The sequence below is a fragment of the Oncorhynchus clarkii genome, chromosome 1, assembly GCF_045791955.1.
Source record: "Oncorhynchus clarkii lewisi isolate Uvic-CL-2024 chromosome 1, UVic_Ocla_1.0, whole genome shotgun sequence".
Classification (NCBI taxonomy): domain Eukaryota; kingdom Metazoa; phylum Chordata; class Actinopteri; order Salmoniformes; family Salmonidae; genus Oncorhynchus; species Oncorhynchus clarkii.
Genome location: NC_092147.1, coordinates 63,802,299 through 63,826,746, shown reverse-complemented (window position 1 = coordinate 63,826,746; position 24,448 = coordinate 63,802,299). Strand labels below are relative to the sequence as shown.

The 24,448-nt window shown below is 45.9% G+C and overlaps 1 protein-coding gene across 2 annotated transcripts in view; it reads right to left on the bottom strand.

Moving 5' to 3' along the window:
• LOC139410405 (THADA armadillo repeat containing) overlaps positions 1 to 24,448 on the bottom strand; it is a 104,073-nt gene that overhangs the window by 65,625 nt on the left and 14,000 nt on the right. For both annotated transcript variants that reach the window (XM_071155797.1, XM_071155798.1), the window contains exons 22-28: positions 17,765 to 17,874; positions 13,857 to 13,989; positions 10,379 to 10,501; positions 9,862 to 9,984; positions 9,607 to 9,698; positions 5,296 to 5,385; positions 2,114 to 2,245 (exon numbers count right to left, since the gene is read on the bottom strand). In XM_071155797.1, coding sequence (XP_071011898.1) covers positions 2,114 to 2,245; positions 5,296 to 5,385; positions 9,607 to 9,698; positions 9,862 to 9,984; positions 10,379 to 10,501; positions 13,857 to 13,989; positions 17,765 to 17,874 — 803 coding nt within the window. The remainder of the gene's footprint in view (positions 1 to 2,113; positions 2,246 to 5,295; positions 5,386 to 9,606; positions 9,699 to 9,861; positions 9,985 to 10,378; positions 10,502 to 13,856; positions 13,990 to 17,764; positions 17,875 to 24,448) is intronic.

Sequence of the window (24,448 nt, the reverse complement as noted above, 5' to 3'; positions counted from 1 at the left end):
GCAGTCCAGTTTCCTCCCTAGCGACTGTCTCTGTTAACACTAAACTAGCTCCACTCTGAGCCTTAATGGAGCCCGTTAGGGAGGAATGGATACTGACTGTTACAGTGAAATGAGATCGGCAGAGGAGACGAGACCACAGCGAGAAAGAGAGAGGGAGGAACAGAGGGAGGGAGGAAGGACATGCAGAGTCAGAGACGCTTGGTCTGGATAGTGGAAAAACGATAAACGGTATCAGGTTAGTCAGAAGCAGTGCCAGTCAGCCAGGGGCACAAAGAGAGGGAGAGAGAGAACGAAAACAGTCTGTTCATCTTCCACAGATGGAGGGAGTCACGGGTAGGGAGGGACGGGGGAAATATTGCGACCCAATCACCCTTACTGACGAGGGCAGGGCTGAGCCGATAGAGGAACGCAAGAGATGGTGAGATCGGTCAGAGAGAGGCAAATCAGAGGAAGGGAGCTGGGGATGAGACGGATAGCGGGAGATCGGGATGGAAAGGTGGATTAAGACTGCTGGGATAAGAGTGGAGATAAGTCCTGGAGGTAGGGGAGGAGGTGGCAGATCGTTATCACCCTCTCAGACACATCCACATGCGCCTGGGGGAGAGAGAGAGGGAGAGAGAGAGAGAGAGAGAGACAAGGCCTGAACCAGAGCAGCCAGAGCCCTGCTATATTTAACATCCTCAACATGTGGGTTTCATTTGAGGGGGATGTGCACTGCATACCTCCACTGACAAGAACCAGCCAGCCAGCACTCTGGCCTTGGAGCGGTTAACCCCCACTGTACCAGACCAGCAATCCTCTATCCATCAGGCAACATAGGGAGTTGAGCCAGAGAGGTGACTGAGCACAAAGCATACATTACGTCGAGGGGGAAAATAAATAGGGGTTTAAATCTTTCAGGACAAACACCATAAAACATACTAGAACACAACAAAGTGAGACCCTACTCACAGAGTAAAGCAGCTTGGTCAGTGTCCTGTTGCATAACATCTTAGAGAGTATCATTATGTCTTCAGACAGCTTTTTCTCATTCAGTGGTTATTACAGTGGAACTGTGTGCACTTGGAGTGTGTGTGTGTGTGCGTGCGTCAGCTTCTCCGCTGAACGTTATCTGGCCGGTCACAGAGCATTCCAACCTCAAGGCCCTGTCCTCCCTGACCCTGTCCTCCCTCTGTCCCAGGCACCGAACACACACAGCCCTCCTCTCCTCGTCCTCCCTGCCTACTTATGGTCTACGGCAGTGTTTCCCAGCTCCAGTCCTGGAGTAGCCCCAACAGCACACATTTCTGTTGGAGCCTGGGGCAAACATACCTCATTCAACTCATTTAGGGCTGAAGGAGAAGTTGAAGAGTACTTTTGGGGTTACACTGGTCTAAGGGAGTACCTCTTCAAAAGAGCATCTTAAATAAGACATCTGTCCCCCAGCCCGTAAAAACATCGACTTGCACTTGTATTTTAATACTAGTACAGATTTTGCTGAGTACTACTTTATTGGCGGAAAAATACTTCTACGACTGTGATATGGATGGGCGTGGCCTCCGGCTCCTGGGCGGTTTGCAGGTGCTGCGGGGGAACATGTTCCAATAATATTTTTACGCCTTTTCTTCCAGCTCCAAGAAATGAGAAGAATGTGCGAGCCGATCCGCAGTTTCCCATGAGTCTGCCCGGACCCCCCCCCCCCCCCACGACACGGTCAGAGCAGCAGAGATAAGGGAGTGGGAATCTGGGAACGCTGTGAGACGTGGCGAGTACACGAGTACCCTCACACATGCATCCTTTGGCACGCGCACACACACACACTCACAGACACGCACGCAGCCTCCACACCCGGCTAAACACTGTCATAAACACTTTATAGACCAGAAATTAGGTATATTCTTGGCACCGTTAGGGTTGGGGACAGCTATGGTTGGTTAGATGTAGATAAGACATTGTTCCGGTGTGGTACCGTCTACTGGGTGACCTACCTTATTGTGTACAGTATCAACGAAACACTGTGGCCCATGTGTGATCCAAAAGAGTATGACTTTAGCTAATCACAGTGGGAGGAGGACAGTGAATGACAGTACCTCATGTGAGTTCTAACATCCAATAGCTGTGTGTGTGTCCTTACCTGATGATGAAAGGCATGAAGGGGGCTAGGCCCAGGGGGGAAGAAGACCCGTCCATGGGTGAGGGGAAGAGACGCCCCAACACCAGCAGCAACAGGAACAGGCTGGGGTGCAGAATCACCTGACCCCTGTCACTGGAACAGAGAGTTTGTTATTATCCGCCATCTGTAATACTTGGGGTACACGGATTTAACAGCATTTGGTCTCTCGTGACTGAAACATAAAAATGTTGTGTCTTATGGGGCTGTGATCATCACAAAGATGATTCCGGTGTGCTGGTTTTGAACTGGTTTTGAGATGTCACAGAGGTGCCCCCACAGTTGGAATGTTGGAAGGGCTTTTTTTTGTCCCAAAGTAACGTCCTCCTGTCCCAGAAGCAAATCCAGTATCCAGACGAGAGGTTAGGTTTTGGCTTGCCGAGATTAAACATTCGACTTCACCTTCATGCAAGAAAATGGACGGGGTGGGGTCATTTAAAAAAAAGAGAGAGCAAAGAAAAACAAGAAAAGGATCCCCTAGAATAAGGGGGGGCAGAAAGTGGGAGCCGGTGAGCTTCATTTACTTATCAATGACCCATCTGGAGTGACAGGCTCATTGTGCAAGCATGCTATTGTGTTCAGACAACCTTTATACACCTCTATTGTAGTTTCTTCCCATTTCAATCCATCTCTCCTACTAGCCCCTGTATCTCTTCCACTCTAATCCTACATCTCCCTCACCCCCCACGCTCTCCCCGACTCCGAATAAAAACCGTCCCTGTGAGCCAGTGGTAACTATTTCATGGTTGGCAATGTCAATCTGAAACACCTAGAGAGAGAGAGAGAGAAAAGTAGATGAAAGAAAGCAAAGGCCATAGAAGGTCCCAAACCAGAACCCCTTCCACCCCACTCTGCCAGCTGGGCCTTATGCTTTTCATTATTCCATTCAACAATACAACCCCCTCCCCCCCACCGGCTCCTCTGGGATGGCCTGGCCAAGCATTAGGAAACGTTACAGTCCGCTAATTACGGCCCTGCGTAATGTGTTTAGCATCCGATTTCAGTCAGGCACGGCCACGAGTGATGTCATGTAGCACCAGAGAGGAATTGTTAACATATGAAGCTCTGCTGGAGACGGAGGGAGAAAGAGAGAGACCTGCTGCCACAAGAAAAGGGCAACCAGTGAAGAACAAACACCATTGTAAATACAACCCATATTTCATGTTGATTTATGTTCCCTTTCGTACTTTAACTACTTGCACATCGTTGCAACACTGTAGAAAGACATATGACATTTGAAATGACTATTCCTTTGGAACATTTGTGAGTGTAATGTTTACACTTCATTTTACTTTTGTTTATCTATTTTCACTTGCTTTGGCAATGCAAACAAATGCTTCCCAATAATGCCATTTGAATTGAATATAGAGAAAGAGTGGTTTAGTAATTGTGTTTACATTTCGGTACTAATTTGTCTCACAGAGCAAGCCTGTCAACCCGCGCTGCCGACACCCTTACTGTGGCCCGCACCGTACCGGCTCCACTTACAATTTATCAACAGAGATTTACTATTACAATACATGATTACCATTTTTGTTGTGTAGTTAGATTGGGAAAAACCACATTGACTGTATGAATGTATAATTGATTCATTAATGCATATACAGTTGTCTGAAAAATGTTGACATGAGACAATTCAAATGTAGTTGAACTAAAACGCCCAACGATTGAACAGAGCAGCAGCCGAGTTTCTGTCTGGATCAAGTGCCATTCTGTGACTTTGGCTAAAGTGGCCTCTTTTTTTTATGCTGTCGTATCTTTTTGCTATCGTTTCAGCATCGTTGTGGCATCGAGTATTATGATACTAAACCTGGCATCGAAGTCAAAATTCTGGTGTCATGACAACACTACAAGAGATGGAGGGATTGAGAGGGACAGAGAGAGAGGGGGAGTGATGGAGATGAAAGGTAAGGGGGAGGGGGAAAAAAGGGTAACAGGAAATGAGAGGAAAGAGAAAGTGAGGGTAGAGGGGGGGGGGGTAAAAGAATGCACGAGCCTAGCAAATTACCCTGATGTCAGAGTAGGACTGACAAGCGGGCAGGTTAACAGAAGAGAAGAGATGGGTCTGGATGGAGTTGGGCCTGGGAAGTTCTGGTTTGTCACGCCTCTTACTGTGAAGCACTGCACCGCGCCCTGTACGGGCTCCACAGAGCAGACGACCCAGCTCTGCTCCATCACCGACTGACTGTATTATATGACCTAAACAGACGGTACACATCTGAGAGAAGTTTACAGCCCCGGTCTTTCTATTTGGAGGTTGAGGGGGCCGAGGGTTTAGTTTCGTGGCAAACTTAATGACTTCTACGAGAGGCAATGGGGGGACTGGGAGTGAAAGGTGAGAGTGATAGAACAAGAGAGAGAACAATATAGAGGGAGGGAGGAAGAGAGTCTGAAAAAGCATCCAATTAATTTGATCCATATTAAGATTACATTGACTGGAGAGCCTGTTCACAGTCCAAAAGCTTTTAGGGGGAAGCTAACTGGTAGAGATAAGAAGGCCAAGACTCTTCCAGAGAGTGGAGGAGTCTGCCCATTCCTCCTCCGAATCGCTCCATCTCTCCCAGGAAACTGTCCATCAGCCCGGCCAATAGCCTTAACGAGCTTCACGGGCCTAATGAAGCAAGGGTTTCATTTAGGGTCCCACAGAAACCAGAGGAGGGTGAGAAGAGGAGGAGAAGACAAGGCTGCTGTGCTGTCCAATGGTGGGGGGGGGGGGGGGCTGTCAGCTTTAATTTGAGGGTATTTCCATCCAAATCGGATGAACTGCTTAGAATTTGCAGCACACTACACAATACACCAAAAGTTAATTTATGTGTATTAAAGTAGTAAAAAGTTCAGTATTTGGTCCCATATTCCTAACACGCAATGACTACATCAAGCTTGTGACTCTACACATTTGTTGGATGCCTTTTCTATTGTGTTTCAGATTATTTACTGTCGATCAGAAATAAATGGTAAATAATGTGGAGCTCACAGTATTACTGTGCTGGCTTGTATATTGGATTTTATTTTCCATCAAATTCAAGTAACTTTCTGGTGGATGTGGAACCAGGCCAGCACAGCTCAGCTCGTCCTCTCGGCATGGCTCTGTAGTGTGAATCAGACATGAACGTCCCTCTCGGCGTAGCTTGAACCTTAACTCTCACCTGTCCACCGACGCTGCAGCCTCCTCCAGCTGGCTCAGGAGGAAGGGATAGAGCGCCGGGAAACGAGTGAAGAACTCCCGGCCCGTCATCCTAGGGAGAAGGAAAGAGGGATGAGGAGGAGAGATGTTGTACAGGAGTATTTCAACTGATGTATCTGTGTACAGTAAAACATCTTCAGCCACATACTAAATACATCTGTCTTATTTGAACAGTTGTGTAACATCAGCAGTGGGTGCACCCTACCCAGCTCTGTAAACCATTTGATAATTACATAAGTTCCCTGTGCAGAGAAAAGCAAAGAGAGAGAGAGAGAGAGAGAGAGAGAGAGAGAGAGAGAGAGAGAGAGAGAGAGAAACACACTTGTATAGAGAAAGAAAACAACCTCTCCAGCGCTGTCTGGCTTCTAAACCACTTCCTTCCATTTCAAAGCATTACAAGCCAATAAAAAGCTAATTAGGAGCCGGCCAGCAGGGTCGGCTTCTCAGGAGGCTCATGCCAACTAGCAACCACCCCAGACCCAGAGGGAAACACACTTCATTTCAGCCTGCATCGTTTGTTTATCCCCAAGACAGGCAAGGCAAGCAGCGTGTCTGGAAATAAATGTACTGTGGACACTAGTCTGACTTGGTCACTTTATGTGCGTGTTTGGAGGGGGGTAGTGTGTGTGTGAGGGGGAAAAGTGTGCATTCCTGCATGTGAACGGCATTCTATGCATAAACTGACAACATTGAACTTTGGCAGTGTAATCTCCAAAAGCTAAATGCCACCATTCACGTCAAGCCAATATTTTTTTGTAAAAGCCTAACGTCTAAATCAAGTGCCCTGAAACGTAAGGGGACGGAACGGTTAGGTTAGCCTGCAAAGCCAAACAGCGTTACCCAACAACGTAAAGAGCAGAGCTCACATAAACTTCGGCCAAAACTGCGACAAATACTTTCCCCCCCCGAAAGGGATACATCCCTCTCTCCTTTCCTCCCTCCCTCCCCACCAGGCCTGGTCCGAGTGAGAGCCGGGGCACCGTCGAGGTACCGAGGTGTATCTGTTGTGTCGGTGGGGCCCGCATGTGGTGGCAGCGTCAACGCGCAACACGGAAAACGCTCCCCCGTTTGCGACTGAGGTGGGCCAACGGGGTAGAAGTTACATGTTGCACAAAGACCTGTATTCTTTCACTTATTGTTAACGTAGTCTTCCTGCCAGGCTGAACGGCATAAACACATAAAACGGTAGAGCAGACGAGGACATGCCTACAAAACCGGTCGATTGCAGGCCTCTGATATATTCACGTAAATCACCTTTGACCTCTAGACACATGCACAAGCGCACGCGGCTGCGCAAATGCACACACACTAACCCCTTGCAACGGTACGACTCGTCTTCCTTCTGTAAGCCTTGAGGCTTTTCTACGATGTCAGCTATCTCACAGGGAGATAAAACACGGCTACCTACAAGATTGACTTGCACTTCTAAGTATTCGAAGAAGAGGGCCTTGGAGATGGCAGAGGACTGTAACAGTAGACAGACAGGCCTCGCCTCTCCTCCCTCTCTCCCTCCATAATGAGGCCCTCTCAGTGGGACGTCTCACTCCTCCACTCGACCCTTCCATGGGGTCAGAGGTTAAAGGTCATGTCTGGGCAGATTAGCCAGGTCAGGGTCAGTGGGGGGGAAGGTGTCTGAGGACAAGCTCCGTCTTATCTGCCTGCCGGGGACAGCAGGCCTCACAAAATAACAATGATGACTTAACAAAAGCAGGAGAGAGAAAGGGTGAAGACTGAGAACACGGATATACTGTAGCTGTTGGCTTGGGTTTGCAGAGCAAAAGTCTCTTTATGAACTTTGAGGAGTGTTATCCAAATAAAATCCAGACGCGGAACGGATAAGATTTTTTTTTTTTTTTTAAATAACCATATTATAAAACACAACAAACAATCACCTTCAGATTCAAACGTCGTACAAATAAATCTAACACACACACACAGGCCAGTGGTCAGCTGGCCTGACGGGTCTGATACACTTCACCTCCACTGGAGCCATGGGAGCCAACCCAACACACACACACACACACACACCACAGGCAAAACGCACACAGCAGTCTGACCAAACAGACCAGCAACCAGCCAGCCATTGGAGTGGACAGCCTGTCACAACGCATCGACTGTAGCCAGAACACACAGCCAAATAATCACAGTAATAACACGAGCCAGACCCAGAACACAAGAGTAGTATAGACACAGCACACACGTCTTTCTCACTCCCACACATATGCGTGCACACAGCAACAACATGAGACAGACTAACATACAGCGAAAAAGTAAATAAAAAACCTCCAAAAACAATTGACTTGGCCCGGAGGGATCAGAAGGCTTCTGGCCACACAAGCAAATTAAACTAAATGAAAACAGACTGTGCGGTTGGACGGGCCAAAACGACCTTGATTGGACTTCATCATGAGAAGGAAAAAAATGTCTTCAGATCAACTCCTCTGCCCCCAGGGGTACCTGTCACTGTGGATAAGAGCTCAAAATAACCCTATCACACACACAGCATCTACACAGGAACGGGCTTTTAACCCAGGACTGTAAGACTATCACTGTAAACAAGCAATCAAACCCTTTCCTCTAAGCCTCAGCAAGTCTCTACCTACCCTTTTGCTCTCTCTCTCGCTCCCCCCCCCCCTCTCTCTCTCTCTCCAATCTCCACTCACTCAAGATGTGACCTCTCTGTCCATATCCACAATGCAGTGTTCTGACGAGGCACTCGCTCGGAGCTGTCCTCGGCGGCTAATCAAATCAAATCAAATCAAATCAAATCAAATTTTATTTGTCACATACACATGGTTAGCAGATGTTAATGCGAGTGTAGCGAAATGCTTGTGCTTCTAGTTCCGACAATGCAGTAATAACAAGTAATCTAACTAACAATTCCAAAACTACTGTCTTGTACACAGTGTAAGGGGATAAAGAATATGTACATAAGGATATATGAGTGAGTGATGGTACAGAGCAGCATAGGCAAGATACAGTAGATGGTATCGGGTACAGTATGTACAAATGAGATGAGTATGTAAACAAAGTGGCATAGTATAGTATAAAGTGGCTAGTGATACATGTATTACATAAGGATACCGTCGATGATATAGAGTACAGTATATACGTATGCGTATGAGATGAATAATGTAGGGTAAGTAACATTTATATAAGGTAGCATTGTTTAAAGTGGCTAGTGATATATTTACATCATTTCCCATCAATTCCCATTATTAAAGTGGCTGGAGTTGAGTCAGTGTCAGTGTGTTGGCAGCAGCCACTCAGTGTTAGTGGTGGCTGTTTAACAGTCTGATGGCCTTGAGATAATCTCGCCCTTCACGGGACAGAGTCGAGCGAGCGCCCCCCACCGTCCAAGCACTGCATTGTGGGTATGTACAGAGGTCACATCTGGAGTGAGTGGGGATTGATGACAGTCGAGTAGGGCGGAGGGTGAACAGACTGAGCGCTGCAAGGGGTCCTGTCAAAGACTACCCTCCCCCACACAGTAACAAACACACAGGTCAGAAGTGAAGGCCAGTGGAGCAATGACTGGAGAGCGCGTAGGGGTGCGGGAGGTCGGTGCTAGACAACAGGAGCTTTGCTGTCAACTGGTGGAGGTGTAATGCTGGGGGGAGAGAGAGAGAGCATGTCTGTTTTGTGTGATTGTGTGCCACTGATCGTGCATGTCCATCTGTAGATGGGTGTACAATGTAGCCTACATGCACTAGACTAGATTGAAAAAAAATGTCAAAATCATTCCAGAGCCAAGAGTCCTGGATATCACACTGAGAAAAAGCATGAGAGAGTGAAAGAGCAGAACGGGGGTAAAAGATAAGGAAAGCAGAAGGGGAGTTGGAGAGTGCAGAGCATCTATCCTCTCTGAAGACAGTGTGAGAGTCTTGCAGGGAATAGCAGCATTCAACTATGTTCCTGCCATACTCTTCAAGCAAAGAGAGAACGAGAGAGTAGAGTAGGCCTGAGGACTTTTGACCTGGGGCCGAGGGGAGGCCTGCCTGGTGTGGACACACTGCCCCCTGCTGGTACGGGAGAGAATCCACAGGGCAGAGCACAACATGCCAGGTAGAGATCAAAGGTCAAATCATAACTCACAATACCCTTTGGCTTTTGTGTATAAACCATGCATAAATGCCAACGGGAGATTTGCACTAAAATATGTTAGCGAAGGTCCAATAGAGAAGGACTGAGGGTGAGCAAGCAGGTGTGGGATACTGCTGCTTTACTACTGCAGTCAGAACTGTTGTCTAGGAGACTCGCTAGGGATCCAGACCTGTTCTCTTTGGAGTGCTCGTCCTTCCCTTTCTTCACTCCAAAGATCCTCGTGATCAGAGTGCTGAAGAGCAGGGTGGAGGAGTTCCTCACCTGAGACGGAGAGAGAAGGGGAAGAAGAGAGATGACATTCAGAAGGCTATCATGTTGCAGGACAGTCAGACGAGGGATGAGGGAGGGAGGGATGACGAAGAGGAGTGGGTGGTATCGTCTTGCAGGACAGATTCAGAGTGGAGAGAAAGGGGGGGGGACTCACAGCCCAGACAGGGGAGGTGAAGCCCAGGACAGCAGCCTGCATTCCCTCAGAGACAAAGGGAATGATGTTCTCCCCCAGACGAGTGTCTCTGTACAGAGCCCTCAGGATGTTGAGAGCATGAACCTAGAGAGACAAACAGGGACGTCACTATACTGCACGTGCAATCATACATGTCACCGCTACAATGTATATTATGCAATTTGATATTTAGCAGAGGCCTTTATCCAAGCGACTTAGTTATGCGAGCATACATTTTCCGTGTGGGTGGCCCCAGGGGGAATCGAAACCCACAACCCCTGGGATACAGTACAGGCACTTAGCCTATAGTTACTGTACTGAATCAGTGCTAGGCTCAGAATCTCAAAACGGTTCAAAATGTCACCCAGGGAGGATTCCAAAATCGACAAGCTCAGGTAGAGCCGAATTCAATTACAACCACTCTCCCATTGTAACGCGTGATCCCTCCAGTAATTGTTGCCTCAGGTGACAAACTGTGTTCAGCAGTAGTGTTTGGTACCTGAGGGACAGTGGTCTGGTCAGTGGCTCTGTCAGGAGAGGGCATGGCCAGGGCGGTCAGCTCTCTCATGGTCATCTTCAGCAGGCTGCAGCTGGACGACTTGGGCTCGGATGACAACAGGGCCTGGACAGGAGACAAGACCGACAAAATGAGGTCAGACAGGCCACAGATGGTGCGTCAGCCTGCATGCCAATAGTCTGGATTATAAAAGCATCCTTTCCTTCAGCAGCAGCACTAATCAGGAAGTAACTGGTTCATGGAATAGCGGCCCTCTGACAGATCTCCACTGTGTTGCCATTGGTGCAGAAGAGGGAAAAGAGACAAGAAAAATAATTCTGAACTTTTGTAGCACTAATTGGTGTTTTAACCAATAGATCAGCTCTTTTGCCCTTAAATTAGGCAAAGGATCAGAATTGGGATCACTGCCACTACAGTCATTAAGTAACACAAGCCTTTGTACAAACACCTCTGGCGTTGTGACATCATCCGCGTGCTGGCCGGCTGTGGGTGCTGATGAGAGACAGCTGTGTCTCTGGCCTGGGGGCAGAGGGTCTGGGCTGGTTCCTGTGACGTCTGTCCCAGGCCAGCAGCCTTTCCGGATTTCACCGCAGGAATGGAATGCACAAGCCTGCCAAGGTGCAGAGATCAGCCTCCTCTCTTTACCCTCTCCCTAATATCACCCTCTTCTCTTGCTACCTCACAGTACCTACTTAATCTTCAATCTCTCTCCCTTCCTCTCCCGCAGTCCACGTCCTCCCTCCCGACCACCGCTCTCCCTAAAGTGTCCCTCTCCCCCCTCTAATATGTGATAATGACAGACAGAGACAGACAGAGAGACAGAGAAGGATGACTGCTTTAGTGGCATGAATGCTTTAGAGCAGGGGTGTCAAAGTCAAATGGACGGAGGGCCAAATAAAAAAATCAGCTACAAGACGAGGGCCGGACTGTTCGAATGTTCATTGAAAAATGTTTAAATGACGCATATAGTCTAGTGAACCTAATTGAACCTACTGAAAACCTAACAAATATATTACAATATGATCAGATAAATAAAGCAATATTTTCTTATGGCTCTGTCAGTAATCTTTAATTTTCAACAGACACAAAAGACAAATTTCCTTTATATAAATATCCCCATAACATGAACATTAAATGAAAGAAACCGGTATTCAAGGCACCATCAGTAGACTATATTTTCTATTTTAGCAAAAGTGGGCTAAATTTACTTCAAAGAAAAAACAATAATAGCAATTTTCTATCATCCACTCAACTGAAATATTTTTAAAATATAATTGGATTGAAATACAAAAAAATAAAGTGCAAAAATCTATTAATCAAAAACAACACTTTGTTTAAGGAGAAGTAACATGCAGTGAAAACAAATATTAAATTTTAACTTTTAAACTTGAACTGAGTAAAAACTCTAAATATGTGATTGCACAGTAATGTTCACTTGTTTGAGGTTGAGGGTGATACTTGGTGGTGTCCCATCTTTTCCACAAGTTCATCAATGTTCGGGGTAAGGCTCTGAGCTGAAGAAATCCTCAGAATTGAGTGGAGGTGTTCAGCAGTAAGTCGACTTCTGTGTGATGTTTTGTTCAGGTTCATCAAAGAAAACAGTTGTTCACACAGGTATGTGCTGCCAAACATAGACAACGTTTGAGCAGCCTGGATGCGCAGCTGGGGCATTGTGCCGGGGAGGAAACGGGCGAACTCCGCAGCACCCACTGCCGCATATTTTGCCCTCAGTGCATCATTGCATTGGAGGTCAATCAACTCCATTTGGAGGTTTGGTGGTGAGCTTTCCACGTCAACAGCAAATGGGTTACCGAGCAGTTCCAACCTGCTTTTTTGTGCTTCAAAGTCAGCAAATCGGCGTCGAAAGTCAGCGGCAAGCATACCTATTTTATCAGCCAACTGTGTGCTCGGGAACGCACTGGTAGAGAGCTTCTCTTTCATGGTCTGGCAGCTGGGAAAGTGGCTCAAATTTTCTTTCCGCATCTGCGTCTCCCACAGAGTCAGTTTGGTTTTAAATGCCTTCACTGTACTGTACATATCAGAGATGACACGATCCCGACCCTGCAGCTGCAAGTTTATTGCATTCAGATGACTCGTAATGTCACACAGAAAAGCCATTTCACACAGAAACATTTCGTCTCGGAGTTGTGTTGTGTCTTTCCCTTTGCTGTCCAAGAACAGACAAATCTCCTCACGAAGCTCGAAACATCTTTGAAGCACCTTTCCCTGGCTTAGCCATCGCACCTCTGTGTGATAAGGCAAATCACCATGCTCCGTTTCTAACTCCGTCAGAAATGCCTTGAACTGGCGGTGATTCAAACCTTTGGCTCTGATAAAGTTAACTGTGCGCGTGATGATGCTCATTACATGCTCCATTTTCAAGGCTTTACCGCACAACGCTTCCTGGTGTATGATACAATGATAAGCTGTCAGCTCACCTGTCGCGTTTTCCTCTTGCATCTTTTCCCGTATCTTCGCCACCAGTCCGCTCCTGTGTCCACACATCGCAGGTGCTCCGTCGGTTGTCAAACCCACGAGTTTTTCCCAAGGCAGCTCCATCTCATTTACACATCTTGACACCTCTTCATACAAATCATGCCCCGTAGTTGTGCCATGCATAGGACGTAAAGCCAAAAACTCCTCTGTCACGCTTAGGTTGGAGTCCACTCCGCGGATGAAAATTGACAACTGGGCAATGTCAGAAATGTCGGTGCTCTCATCCACAGCCAAGGAATATGCAATAAAATCTTTTCCCTTTTTCACAAGCTGCTCTTTTAGATTGATGGACAACTGGTCTACTCTCTCGGCAATGGTGTTTCTGCTCAGACTCACATTTAAAAAGAGTTGCCTTTTTTCTGGGCAAACTTCGTCACAAACTTTAATCATGCAGTTTTTGATGAAATCCCCCTCCGTAAATGGCCGGGCTGATTTAGCGATCTCTTCTGCCAAAATAAAACTGGCCTTGACAGTTGCGTCCGCGTGTGTGTCCGCGTGTTTCGTTTCATAATGTCGTCTCAGATTATACTCTTTCAGTACCGCCACACTTTCTCCACACAGAAGACACACAGGTTTTCCAGCTACCTTCGTGAACATATACTCCGACTCCCACCTTGTTTGAAACCCCCGGTTCTCAGTATCCACCTTCCGTTTTGCCATTTTTGATGGGTATCTGAAAGTTAATTTTACTGTGATGCTGACGACTGCTGTGCCAATAAATATTGAAATGAAGCAGCCTACTGCTCGGTGCGTCACCTTTGCATTGTGGGAAATGTAGTATTGGTGCGTGTAAAAGATCTGCGGGCTGCCGGCTTGCTGCGGGCCGGTTCTAATAATAAATCAAGATCATCCCAGGGGCCGTAAAAAACCTTCTTGCGGGCCGGATGTGGCCCGCGGGCCTTGACTCTGACATATGTGCTTTAGAGGCATGCCAAGAATTTCCTTTCCAAACATAAACACACACCTGGATGTAGAATGGGATGCCTGCGCTGCGGCGCGTGGCACACAGTTTGGAGGAGGGGTCGCTGGACTTGACCTCCTGTAGGACCTCCGTGAGCCAGCGACCAGGCAGCTGCTGCAGGGTTCTGCTTCCACTCCTAACAAAAAAACGAACAAAAAAAAATCTCATTAGAGGCTCTTAATTAGCCACGGCTGAACGGCGATGTCAAAAACATTTACAGAACACACGCACGAACACATAATATCTTGCAAATATCCTGTATGTATATATATAATATAATGTATATAATGCACTCACACAAAAACATTGTTTCACTAAAATCCTAACAGCGACTACGTTGCGGTTCTTTAGTCATGTCTCTGACAGAGTGTATTGCTGTTCCAGAATAGTTTATCAGACCTAACATTAAGTCATATCACGATAAATGTCACTATTTTGTATGATAACAAAACACAACAACAACAAAAAAACATGTTTAACGGACAGTTGGTTAATATTTGCGACAGGGCTCTAGACACATTTTTCCAGTGACAAGTTAGACAATTCAAATGGCAGCCTACGATTCAAAAAAGTCAGCTATTTCATCCAACACATCCAGGTAATGCATGATTGATATTTTGATGCTCGACCTGTCAAAACAGGACCCAGAATGACACCATTTAGGCTCGACTCGTCAGAGAATTTGCCGACATATTTGTGCATACTGGCCTATAGCAGGGCTCGCCAACCTTTTCTAGCGTGAGAGCTACTTTTAAATTAGGAAACATGCCCTGAGCTACTTATTCATTTTCCCATAGCTTTCAAATAGGCACTCTATATTTTCCCGAGATTCCGTTTTCTCCGTTGTATTTTTCCTGGTTTTGGATGTTTTTGTTTTTCACTCTAAAAATTACAATTATTTACAGAGGAACAATTCCATTTCTGAGCCCATGTCAATGCTTAAATAACATCAGAAGACAATTTGAGGGCAAAATAAATTGAAAAATAACCCTTTAAATTGTGCATTTTGCAAGAGTTTGCAAACAAAAGCCCACCTGAATGATACAAACAAACATGATATTATTCTGCCAGGTACTTTGCAGTTGACATGTAAATTGAGAAGGTTTTGGGGAAAGTCTGTCTACCCTGAAGACAGTTACCATTATCACTAACAGCCTACACAAAGTAAATGAACCACACAGACATACAAGGGAAACAGTGCTAGAAATTAATTGCCAGATGTTTTACTTTTTAATCCAATTGTGCTTAACTAGGGCTGCAATCATGTCAATGTGGATTTGATTGGATAGTAGGCGGGAGCTTAAGGTGTCTGACACTTGTGATATTTGATCATGACAGTTTGCGGTGGAATAACAAATGTTTTGCGAGCTGCTCAGGTGGGCTGCGAGCTACTCGTAGCTAGTGACCGATCTGTTGGGAGACCCCAGGGTATAGGCTATATTGTTAACCACCTGAGGAAGTGGGAACTTAAGACAATTCACTAGATTTCAAACGCTAAATACATTGCTGCTAGCCATGTAGGCTAATTGATTAAATTGATCAGTAAATGTAGATCAAACTTTCCAGCTCTTGGTCGAGGCTACTTGATGTAGGCAGCAAATGGCGCATTCCGCTCGGCTCTGCGGGCGCATCAAATCTACTTACTTCAGCCTACTCTGGTTGTAAAGTGGTGCCACGAACTCAACATTAAGAGGTGAGAAACACATGACATACTCACAGAAAGCTGTGACTCTTTTCTGTAACTAGAGCAGTAGTTGCTTTGAAAACTGTCTTTTTAGCATTTTAAGCAATATGCTTGCACTTCTCAGAACGCATCTCTCCCTCCTCCGTGCGCACAGTGAGGAGAGGGAATTTGTATTTTTTATTTGACCTTTATTTAACCACGTAAGCCAGTTGAGAACAAGTTCTCATTTACAACTGCGACCTGGCTAAGATGAAGCGAAGCAGTGCGACACAAACACAGAGTTACACATGGAATAAGTAAACATACAGTCAATAATACAGCAGAACAATACACTGTCTAAATACAGTGTGTGCAAATGGCGTGAGGTGGTAAGGCAATACATAGGCCATAGTAGCAAAGTAATTACAATTTAGCTAATTAACACTGGAGTGATAGATGTGCAGATAATGATGTGCAAGTAGAAATACTGGTGTGCAAAAAGTAAATCAAAACAATATGGGGATGAGGTAGTTGGATGGGCCATTTACAGATGGGTTGTGTACAGCTGCAGCGATCGGTTATGTTTAAAGTTAGTGAGGGAGATAAGTCTCCAACTTCAAATTGGTTCCAGTCATTGGCAGCAGAGCTGGAAGGAAAGGCGGTCAAAGGAAGCGTTGGCTTTGGGGATAACCAGTGAGATATACCTGCTGGAGCGCTTGCTTCGGGTGGGTGTTGTTATGGTGACCAGTGAGCTGAGATAAGGCGGAGCTTTACCTAGCAAAGACTTGTAGATGACCTGGAGCCAGTGGGTCTGGCAACGAATATGTCATGAGGGCCAACAGACGAGAGCATACAGGTCGCAGTGGTGGGTGGTGTATGGGGCTATGGTGACAAAACGGATGGCGCAGTGATAGCAAACTGGATGCAGTCTGAGTAGAGTGTTGGAGGCTATTTTGTAAATGACATCGCCAAAGTCGAGGATCGGTAGGATAGTCAGTTTTACGAGGGTATGTTTGGCGGCGTGAGTGAAGGAGGCTTTGTTGCGAAATAGGAAGCCGATTCTAGATTCCATTGTGGATTGGAGATGCTTAATGTGAGTCTGGAATGAGAGTTTACAGTCTAGCCAGACACCTAGGTATTTGTAGTTGTCCATATATTCTAAGTCAGAACCGTCCAGAGTAGTGATGCTAGTAGTGCGGACAGCGATCGGTTGAAAAGCATGCATTTAGTTTTACTTGCATTTAAGAGCAGTTGGAGGCCACGGAAGGAGTGTTGTATGGCACTGAAGCTTGTTTGGAGGTTAGTTAAAACACTGTCCAAAGAAGGGGCAGATGTATACAGAATGGTGCCGTCTGCGTAGAGGTGGATCAGGGAATCACCTGATCAAGAGAATGAATCAGCAGCCGAAAGCAAAACGGGGACAGGCAGATACTTTCATGGCAGGAATCAATATAATGTATAGTCTATTACTGTTGACCAAACTATGGTTTTAGAACAATCTACAGGACCGTTGTGTAGCTAAATCACCGGAAATTACAGACGTAAGTAAGCCAGATGCTTCGGAAAGAGGAAGGCAATGTCAGTGTCGGTCATTTTAAGTTTATTGTCCCAGCTCTATTCTATTTGTTTAAAAACTGCTCCCAGACCAGATCTCCTATCGGTTCGATTTTCTGCCATAGAGCGAAGCCCTGAACCTGAAAAGCTTTGGAGAACATCTTGCCCTTTCAAAAGCGAAGCGCATATGCTGAATAAATACATCTAAATGCCTGAGTGATTTGATGAGGGGAATGTTCTTGTAGGTTGGTGTCAGAACAAGGGTGTGTGTGTGTGTGTGTGTGTGTGTGTGTGTGTGTGTGTGTGTGTGTGTGTGTGTGTGTGTGTTGTGAGCCAGAGTGCTAGGGTGGAAACAGTAGTCTGGATTAAATACACGGAATAGGGTTTTGGGGTTGTTGGTTATGGGGTGCCTAACTGCCAAGCTTTTGAAGCTCGGTTTTGTTTCTGGGTTGGTATGTTCTACTGGGCTCTAGGATAGGGGGGGTGTGTGTGTGTGTGTGTCTTGTCCTCCGCCCATCCTACACAGTGGATTGTTTGATCTGGCCAGCTTGGTCCACTGCCCCTGGAAAAACAGCAGCCCTTTTCACAACAGGAGGGCACATTCCTCCCCAGCTGCACCTCCCAAGTGTGCACTTTGGTATTGATGTAGATAGTGTGTTTGTGGGCGCACGCTCTATCTGTCTCTCTAACTCACCTGCGCAGCATGTCAGTGAGACGTACAAAGCCCACATAGGCCAGCTCAAAGGCCCCTCGGTGACGAGACTGGAGGAGCTGCTGACGGAAGTACAGGCCCACCCCCTCCACCTGGGATAAGAGAGCGGTATAGAGCGACAGCGAGGTAGAGCGAGAGTAGAAGGGAAGAGAGGCATGAGAAGAGAGAAAGAGGGTGTGGCGTATGGGAACATAACACATTTCTGGTTAGGTAAACAAACACAGAAGTTAGTCTTGAATTTCACTAGCATTAAAACAGATAAGTCAGTGATTAGCTACAAGATAAAACGACATGTGGTCATGTAATTAACTAAACCGTCATAACATTACAGCATATCAACACAGCCCACACGTGTTGGTGTAGTTAGTCAACATGTGGGGGTAAACCAGGTGAGGTAGAGCAGGGTGGAGCAGGCTGAGGCCTCCTCGCCCTGTCATTACACTGTCTCTACCACAGGCTGGACCCAGGCACTATGCAAGCCTGGGGTGGCACAGAGGGCACAGGGAGGGACAGAGGGGTGGGGTTGGGGGGGGCGCAGCTAAGGCTGTGGTGGTCATGACAATTTTGTCAGCCGGTAACTGTCACGCAAATAACTGCCAGTTCTCACAGCAATTGACCTTTAATTAGCATAAATACGTTTAGCACTTTCTGGGTCCACGCATAGCCTACACTGATGTGGTCGTTTGGAAACCTACATTTAAAAGAAGTCAAATGAAACCATTTAATATGGCCTACACCATCACAAAAAAATCCATTCTTTATTTTAGGCAAATCTAAAGAAACATGATATGAAGAAAATGTTTCCTATTTCAGAAGAACAAAATAGCATATTCTGAGTCGTCTTTATGTTAGGCCCTGATCTGGCTATGTCATACGTCTGTGGGCTACACAACAACAAAAAATCCATGCGGTTTCTTACCTTACGCCTCCGGTCACACCTACAGTGTCATTGCACAAAATGGTAAGCAGCATCTGGATGTTCAACAATCACCTTCTGCTGCCAAGCCGTCTATACATACAGTTTGAAGTATACGGTTGATAAATCCAACGTATGGACCACACAGAACGCAACGCAACTGCCTCTGCAACGCAACACTGCGAGGCAGACACAGCGGTCCATTGGAAATTAATGTACTTCTGGTGTACCAAAACGCAACGACGCTGCAGAGGTGTGATCGAGGCACGCGCTGGGCATCATTCACAAGTGCTAATATTCTCACCAGTCAGACTATTCTCAATGTAATCACGTCTTTACATATACTAAATGATGTGTGTGAAATTAGTTTTGATCATGCACCGGTCAGAACAGGGGCAGGTGGTATAAAAGACTTGGCATCTGCATGCACTTGAATAGCGAACGGAGGACGCTTTTCCCACGGTTAATTTTCATGCCAGCCAGGTAAGCTACTCCGGTTGTAAAACGAAAAAATGTGGTTAATATTAAGGAAGTTGAAAAATAGATATAGCAAGCCTGTAGAAAACGGGTGGGACCCTCCTCTTTTTAATAGAGGCCATCAAAACTGCTTTCTTACGCAATTGCAAAGCCTATGGAAATGTTGCGCAACATGGGCTTGGGCTTATAGGAACACTTATTTCAATCTATTCAGCAACCAGCCATGATGAGCTGGATCTCGCTGCAAAACAAGCGATCCTATTCCGTTCGAACTCTTAATGCTAGGGCTCTCATGAAGTGTTTGATTTGATTTTTGATTGCATTGATTAGGGGGACAAGAACGCTGAGTACCAGGCCACTAGCGACTGGTCTTTGCAAGTCTGGTAGGCTACTAATGACCATCCGCGGCATCAGAACGCAGTTTTGGAGAAGCCCAGTTATAATGACTCAACGGCGACGTGGAATTTGACTGCGGTCATGACTCGTGACCGCCAGTGTGGCGGTAATAGTATCACCATACCAGCCCTAGGGGCAGCTCTGTGGGAATGAGAACGGGGTACTTCTAGAATTCCACACACCCTCTTGAGTTTCATCACACAACCTGGTTTGGATTATCCCCTCTAAAGCCAGAGATTTGGACAGGCATCTTTTAGCACTGCTCCAAATAAGGACCCTAGTCCTCTCTCATTTTCACACGTTTATAAAAATCAGACCCACTACAAAATAATCCCCAACAACAACACACCCTTTCATCCCAGGCCAACTTGTTTTTCAAGTGCATTTTAAATGCCACATCTCAACTGTAATACACTAAGTTTCACACATATTTTACATCCTAGTTTAATGGAATGAATAGTACTAATTCTGCTCTTTCTCTGGGATGAAAGCTCTGTGACCTGGTGTTGGTCATCTACACAACAGCCCCTATGGACTTTCCCTGAACCTTGACCCTGACTTAATACTTAACATTGTATGTGGTGTAGCGGATCGCCAAACCCACGGTTCGGTACATATTGGGGTTTTGGGGTCACGATTTACGGTTACGGAAAATTGTTACTGTAATATTTTGTTTATTTGGCAAATAAGACCAATTTAAAAGCATACTATTTGTGGCCCAAAAACAGTTTGTGACATTATTCACAATGTTCCTGGCATTGTTTGTTGTGACAGGGACTGTCATGTTGGGCCTCAAGTAGAGGTTAAAAAAATGTGGACCCATTCCGAAATGGACCTGGGGCTTTCTGAACAGGAAAAATATGCACAACACACATTTTTCAATATAGAGACCCGTTCCGAACGGACTCGAGGACGACCAGTTCCATATATAGATGTGGTCGCATAAGATTGAGGGAAGCAGCAAAAAAGTCAATTTGTAAGATATTCGATTAACCATAGCCAATACAGGACGAGGGAGGTTGCCTTGCGGTATGTGTACTGTGAGCGAGTGAAACAGAAGCCAAAAGGGAGGGAGAGGCAGCAACCAATCCGACTTGCGCTAGTAGACTAACTTCTAGCTTGTCATAGCTCGGATATTTATCATCCAATATGATAAAGTAGTACACCCGTCTTTACTGCATCAAACCTGGAGAAGTGAATTGGCTAAAATAGCCATCTACGCTAGCTAGCCAAATTGAGTCTGCATGCACTTTCTTCCTCTCCTACAGTTAAATAACAATATCTTTATTCAGATTTGTAAATAGCAGCCTAACTGTTGGTTCTTGTTCGTTGTAGCCTACAGTTATCATAAAACATTTTATTCCAGAATTTTTATTCTAACTTGCTTTGCCACACACGGAGGCCAACAAGCTCCACACGGCACTTTGCAGAGGCTATTCTCGTTGAGCAGTGGAAAACATGCTGTTAAATTTTTATCCACAATCTCTGTCAATCGCAGTTGTAATCAACTGTGAAGCCAAAATGTTTCCAAACTTTAAACGATGGTTTAATCGAACCCCGCCACCTACAAAGTTCCCGGGCTGCGCCTCACACAAGGACAGTTTGAAATCCGCCAGTTAAGATTAGAATTTTGATTACATTGTGTGCATAGGCTGTACTTGTTTTAACGGAATAGCCTTCAAAGTTGTTTTTTTCAGCTCAGATTTACTCACGAGGCAATAGCATACAACGCAGTGTAGGCAGAGCCTACAGGCCTAGTGTTATGTATTCATTCGGGTTTCACAGTGAGAACAGAGGATCCCGTACCGAACAATTCAATACCAATATACGTAGCATTACAGCCAATGTCAATGTTGAGTATTTCTATGGTCTTACTTCCTTGATTGCCCTGCTCTCTTAGCCTGTTGCATAATCCCCACGGGCCCTCCAGTCAATGGCATCAGATCAACAACAGTAGCAGTAGCGCATCAGCAACAGTTTTCCCTCCTTAAGGCTCTCATACCCACCGCCAGTCCAGGCCCGGCAGCCTGCCCAGTCGTCAGGAGAAAAAGCAGCTATTTGGGTCACTGATACAGCCCTGTGTAATTAGGACGTTGGGAGACAAGGTTAGCTTTTCTGAGAAATGGGCGCGTTGCAAACAGGAAGTGTCCCATCTAAATTAAGTTCCCCCCCACCAACCAGGAACCCCAGTGGAAATTTAACGATTACACAAAACGCCTTGCACCTTAAATAGCTGCCCCACTCTCGGCCACAGCGAGGGCCTAGCTCAGCACCGCACGACGGTTAGGTCACTGCCCTCCCTTAGTGGCTTTCACTAGAGTTTTACTGCAGTGAGGTCAGCTCTGTCCTCAGGTTGCACTCTAGACTCAGAGTTGTGAATGAGCAGATCTGATGGGACACTCATTGGGTTGGTACTGCAGTGGTTACGTTGGTAATGCACTAGGATCACAGTTTGGGGCAATGTGTAGGATCACAGTTTGGGGCAATGAGGTCAGATGAGTTGATGGCACATTCTTGTATTGGGTTGGTCATTCTTGGGTTGGGTAAAAAAATAAAATAAAAACATTTCAATGAATGCGCATGATGGAGTATATGCAATGCTTTAAAACAATGTCTTAGTGTGGATAATATCCCACCAACTCTGTCCACAACACTTCCAGGAAAGCAATGATCCATACTCCCACCCACCCTTACCCTTGCCCTTGTTCCTGACCCTTACCCTTGTTCCCGTTTCTAATTTTAAAAAAGGTGTTTGGGGAAACATGGGCCACACAATAAACAGATGTTATCAGCAATAGTAAAATGCTAAAAGAGAGAACGAGGCTGTGTCTCCACTGAAGACCAAACGGTCCATCTATTCCAGGCCAGGACAAACAAACACTACAGCTGTAAAACCACGGAGGACCTCAGATTCACACCGGCACCAAGCACACAGAAAGACGAGCAGTCACATCGCCACCAGGGTCCCATTCCACTCCCGTCTCACAGAACACACATCTCTATAGACTACGGGGGCCTCCCAAGATGGAGGAGACGTATCCCAGATTGCCCCCCAGGGTTTAAACGGTCCTGGCTCTGTGGACGGTCTCAGTCTACCATCTGAAGCCCAGGCCGTCCCATGAATATGAAGGATTAAACACCATCGGCCAGCCACTGTGACTAATGTTTAAGTTGCTATGGCGCCGACCACGCACAGAAACATCTGTCACGTCGCCATGGCAACCGGAACGCAAAACAGTGCGCTGCCGTAGGCCAGGGGAGGTTGACTACATGTGTTAGAAAGATGTATCACACACACACAGTAGTATTGACTGAGCGTGCCAATCTCTGTGGAAGGTTAGACAGGGTTCTTTCTGTCTGTGCAGACAAGACCCATTCTACAAACACAGAAAACTGGATTGATCCTAAAAATCTAGATTTTTTCAAACAATATATTCAATATTCGCTCTCTCGGCTGTCCTTGACTAAAAACATCTTGGTCCACCAAGAGTCGTCCTGTTCTTGACAGCGAGTGCCTGTGTGACTGTCGGTATGTCGTCTCCCTCTCCTCCCTACTGCAACAAAAAGGCACCACAGCACAGCTAGTGTTTATTGCTCTGTCCGTGCTGAAGCTGCTACATCAAGACTAAACAGGACGGGTTCTTAGTCCTACAGCTCGAGGGTGGTTATACAAGGATACTATACCAAGCCTACTAATGATAACGACTGACCTTCATGTCTTAAAGCTAATGGATGGACTGTCGTTTCTCTTTGCTTATTTGAGCTGTTCTTGCCATAATATGGACTTGGTATTTGACCAAATAGAGCTATCTTCTGTATACCACCCCTACCTGTCACAACACAACTGATTGTCTCAAACACATTAAGGAAAGAAAGTCCACAAATGAACTGTTAACAAGGCACACCTGTTAATTGAAATGCATTCCAGGCGACTACCTCATGAAGATGGTTGAGAGAATGAGAAGTGTGTGCAAAGTAGTCATCAATGCAAAGGGTGGCTACTTTGAAGAATCTCAAATTAAAATATGTTTTGATTTGTTTAACTCTTTTTTGGTTACTACATGATTCCATATGTGTTATTTCATCGTTTTGATGTCTTCACTATTATTCTACAATGTAGAAAACAGTAAAAAATAAAGAAAAACCTTGAATGAGTAGTTGTGTCCAAACTTTTGACTGGTACTGTATATTTAAGTAATAAGGCACGAGGGGGTGTGGTATATGGCCAATATACCACGGCTAAGGGCTGTTCTTATGCACGACTCAATGTGGAGTGCTGCATCACATGACCTGGCCTCCACAATCCCCGACCTCAACCCAACTGAGATGGTCTGGGATAAGTTGGACCGCAGAGTTAGGGAAAAGCAGCCAACAAGGGCTCAGCATATGTGGGAACCAACTGTTTGAACAGCATGCTAATCTGTCCACTTCAGATGTCAAAATCAAGTGGCCTATATTTTTTCTCAGAGTGTGGAGGTGCCAAATCCTTATATAAATGTGTTTTATACTTACTGCACATTTATAAAACACATACTACGCATAACAGTATTTGGCTAAAATGCTGCTAGCGGTAGATGGAACCGCAATGCTGCGGACGTCAACCTGAGCATTCATTTTCCAGAATCAATGTTCATTAAAACTCGTTTTAGTAGTGTCTGCGCTGCGCACTATTTGAGTAGTTGAGACAAACAGTGTATCACTAGAAAGGTTATACTCTCATCTATAACAGTAAAATAATGCCTCAATGTGTTTCAGGGTCCATGTGACCAACTCTGTTGGACCAAGCCTCAAATGCAAGTAGCGAGTTGAAACAGCTCGTCAGAGAGGAAGAAGTGATCTCTCAACTTTGTTGGCGTGAGTGGCAGGGGGAGGGGCTT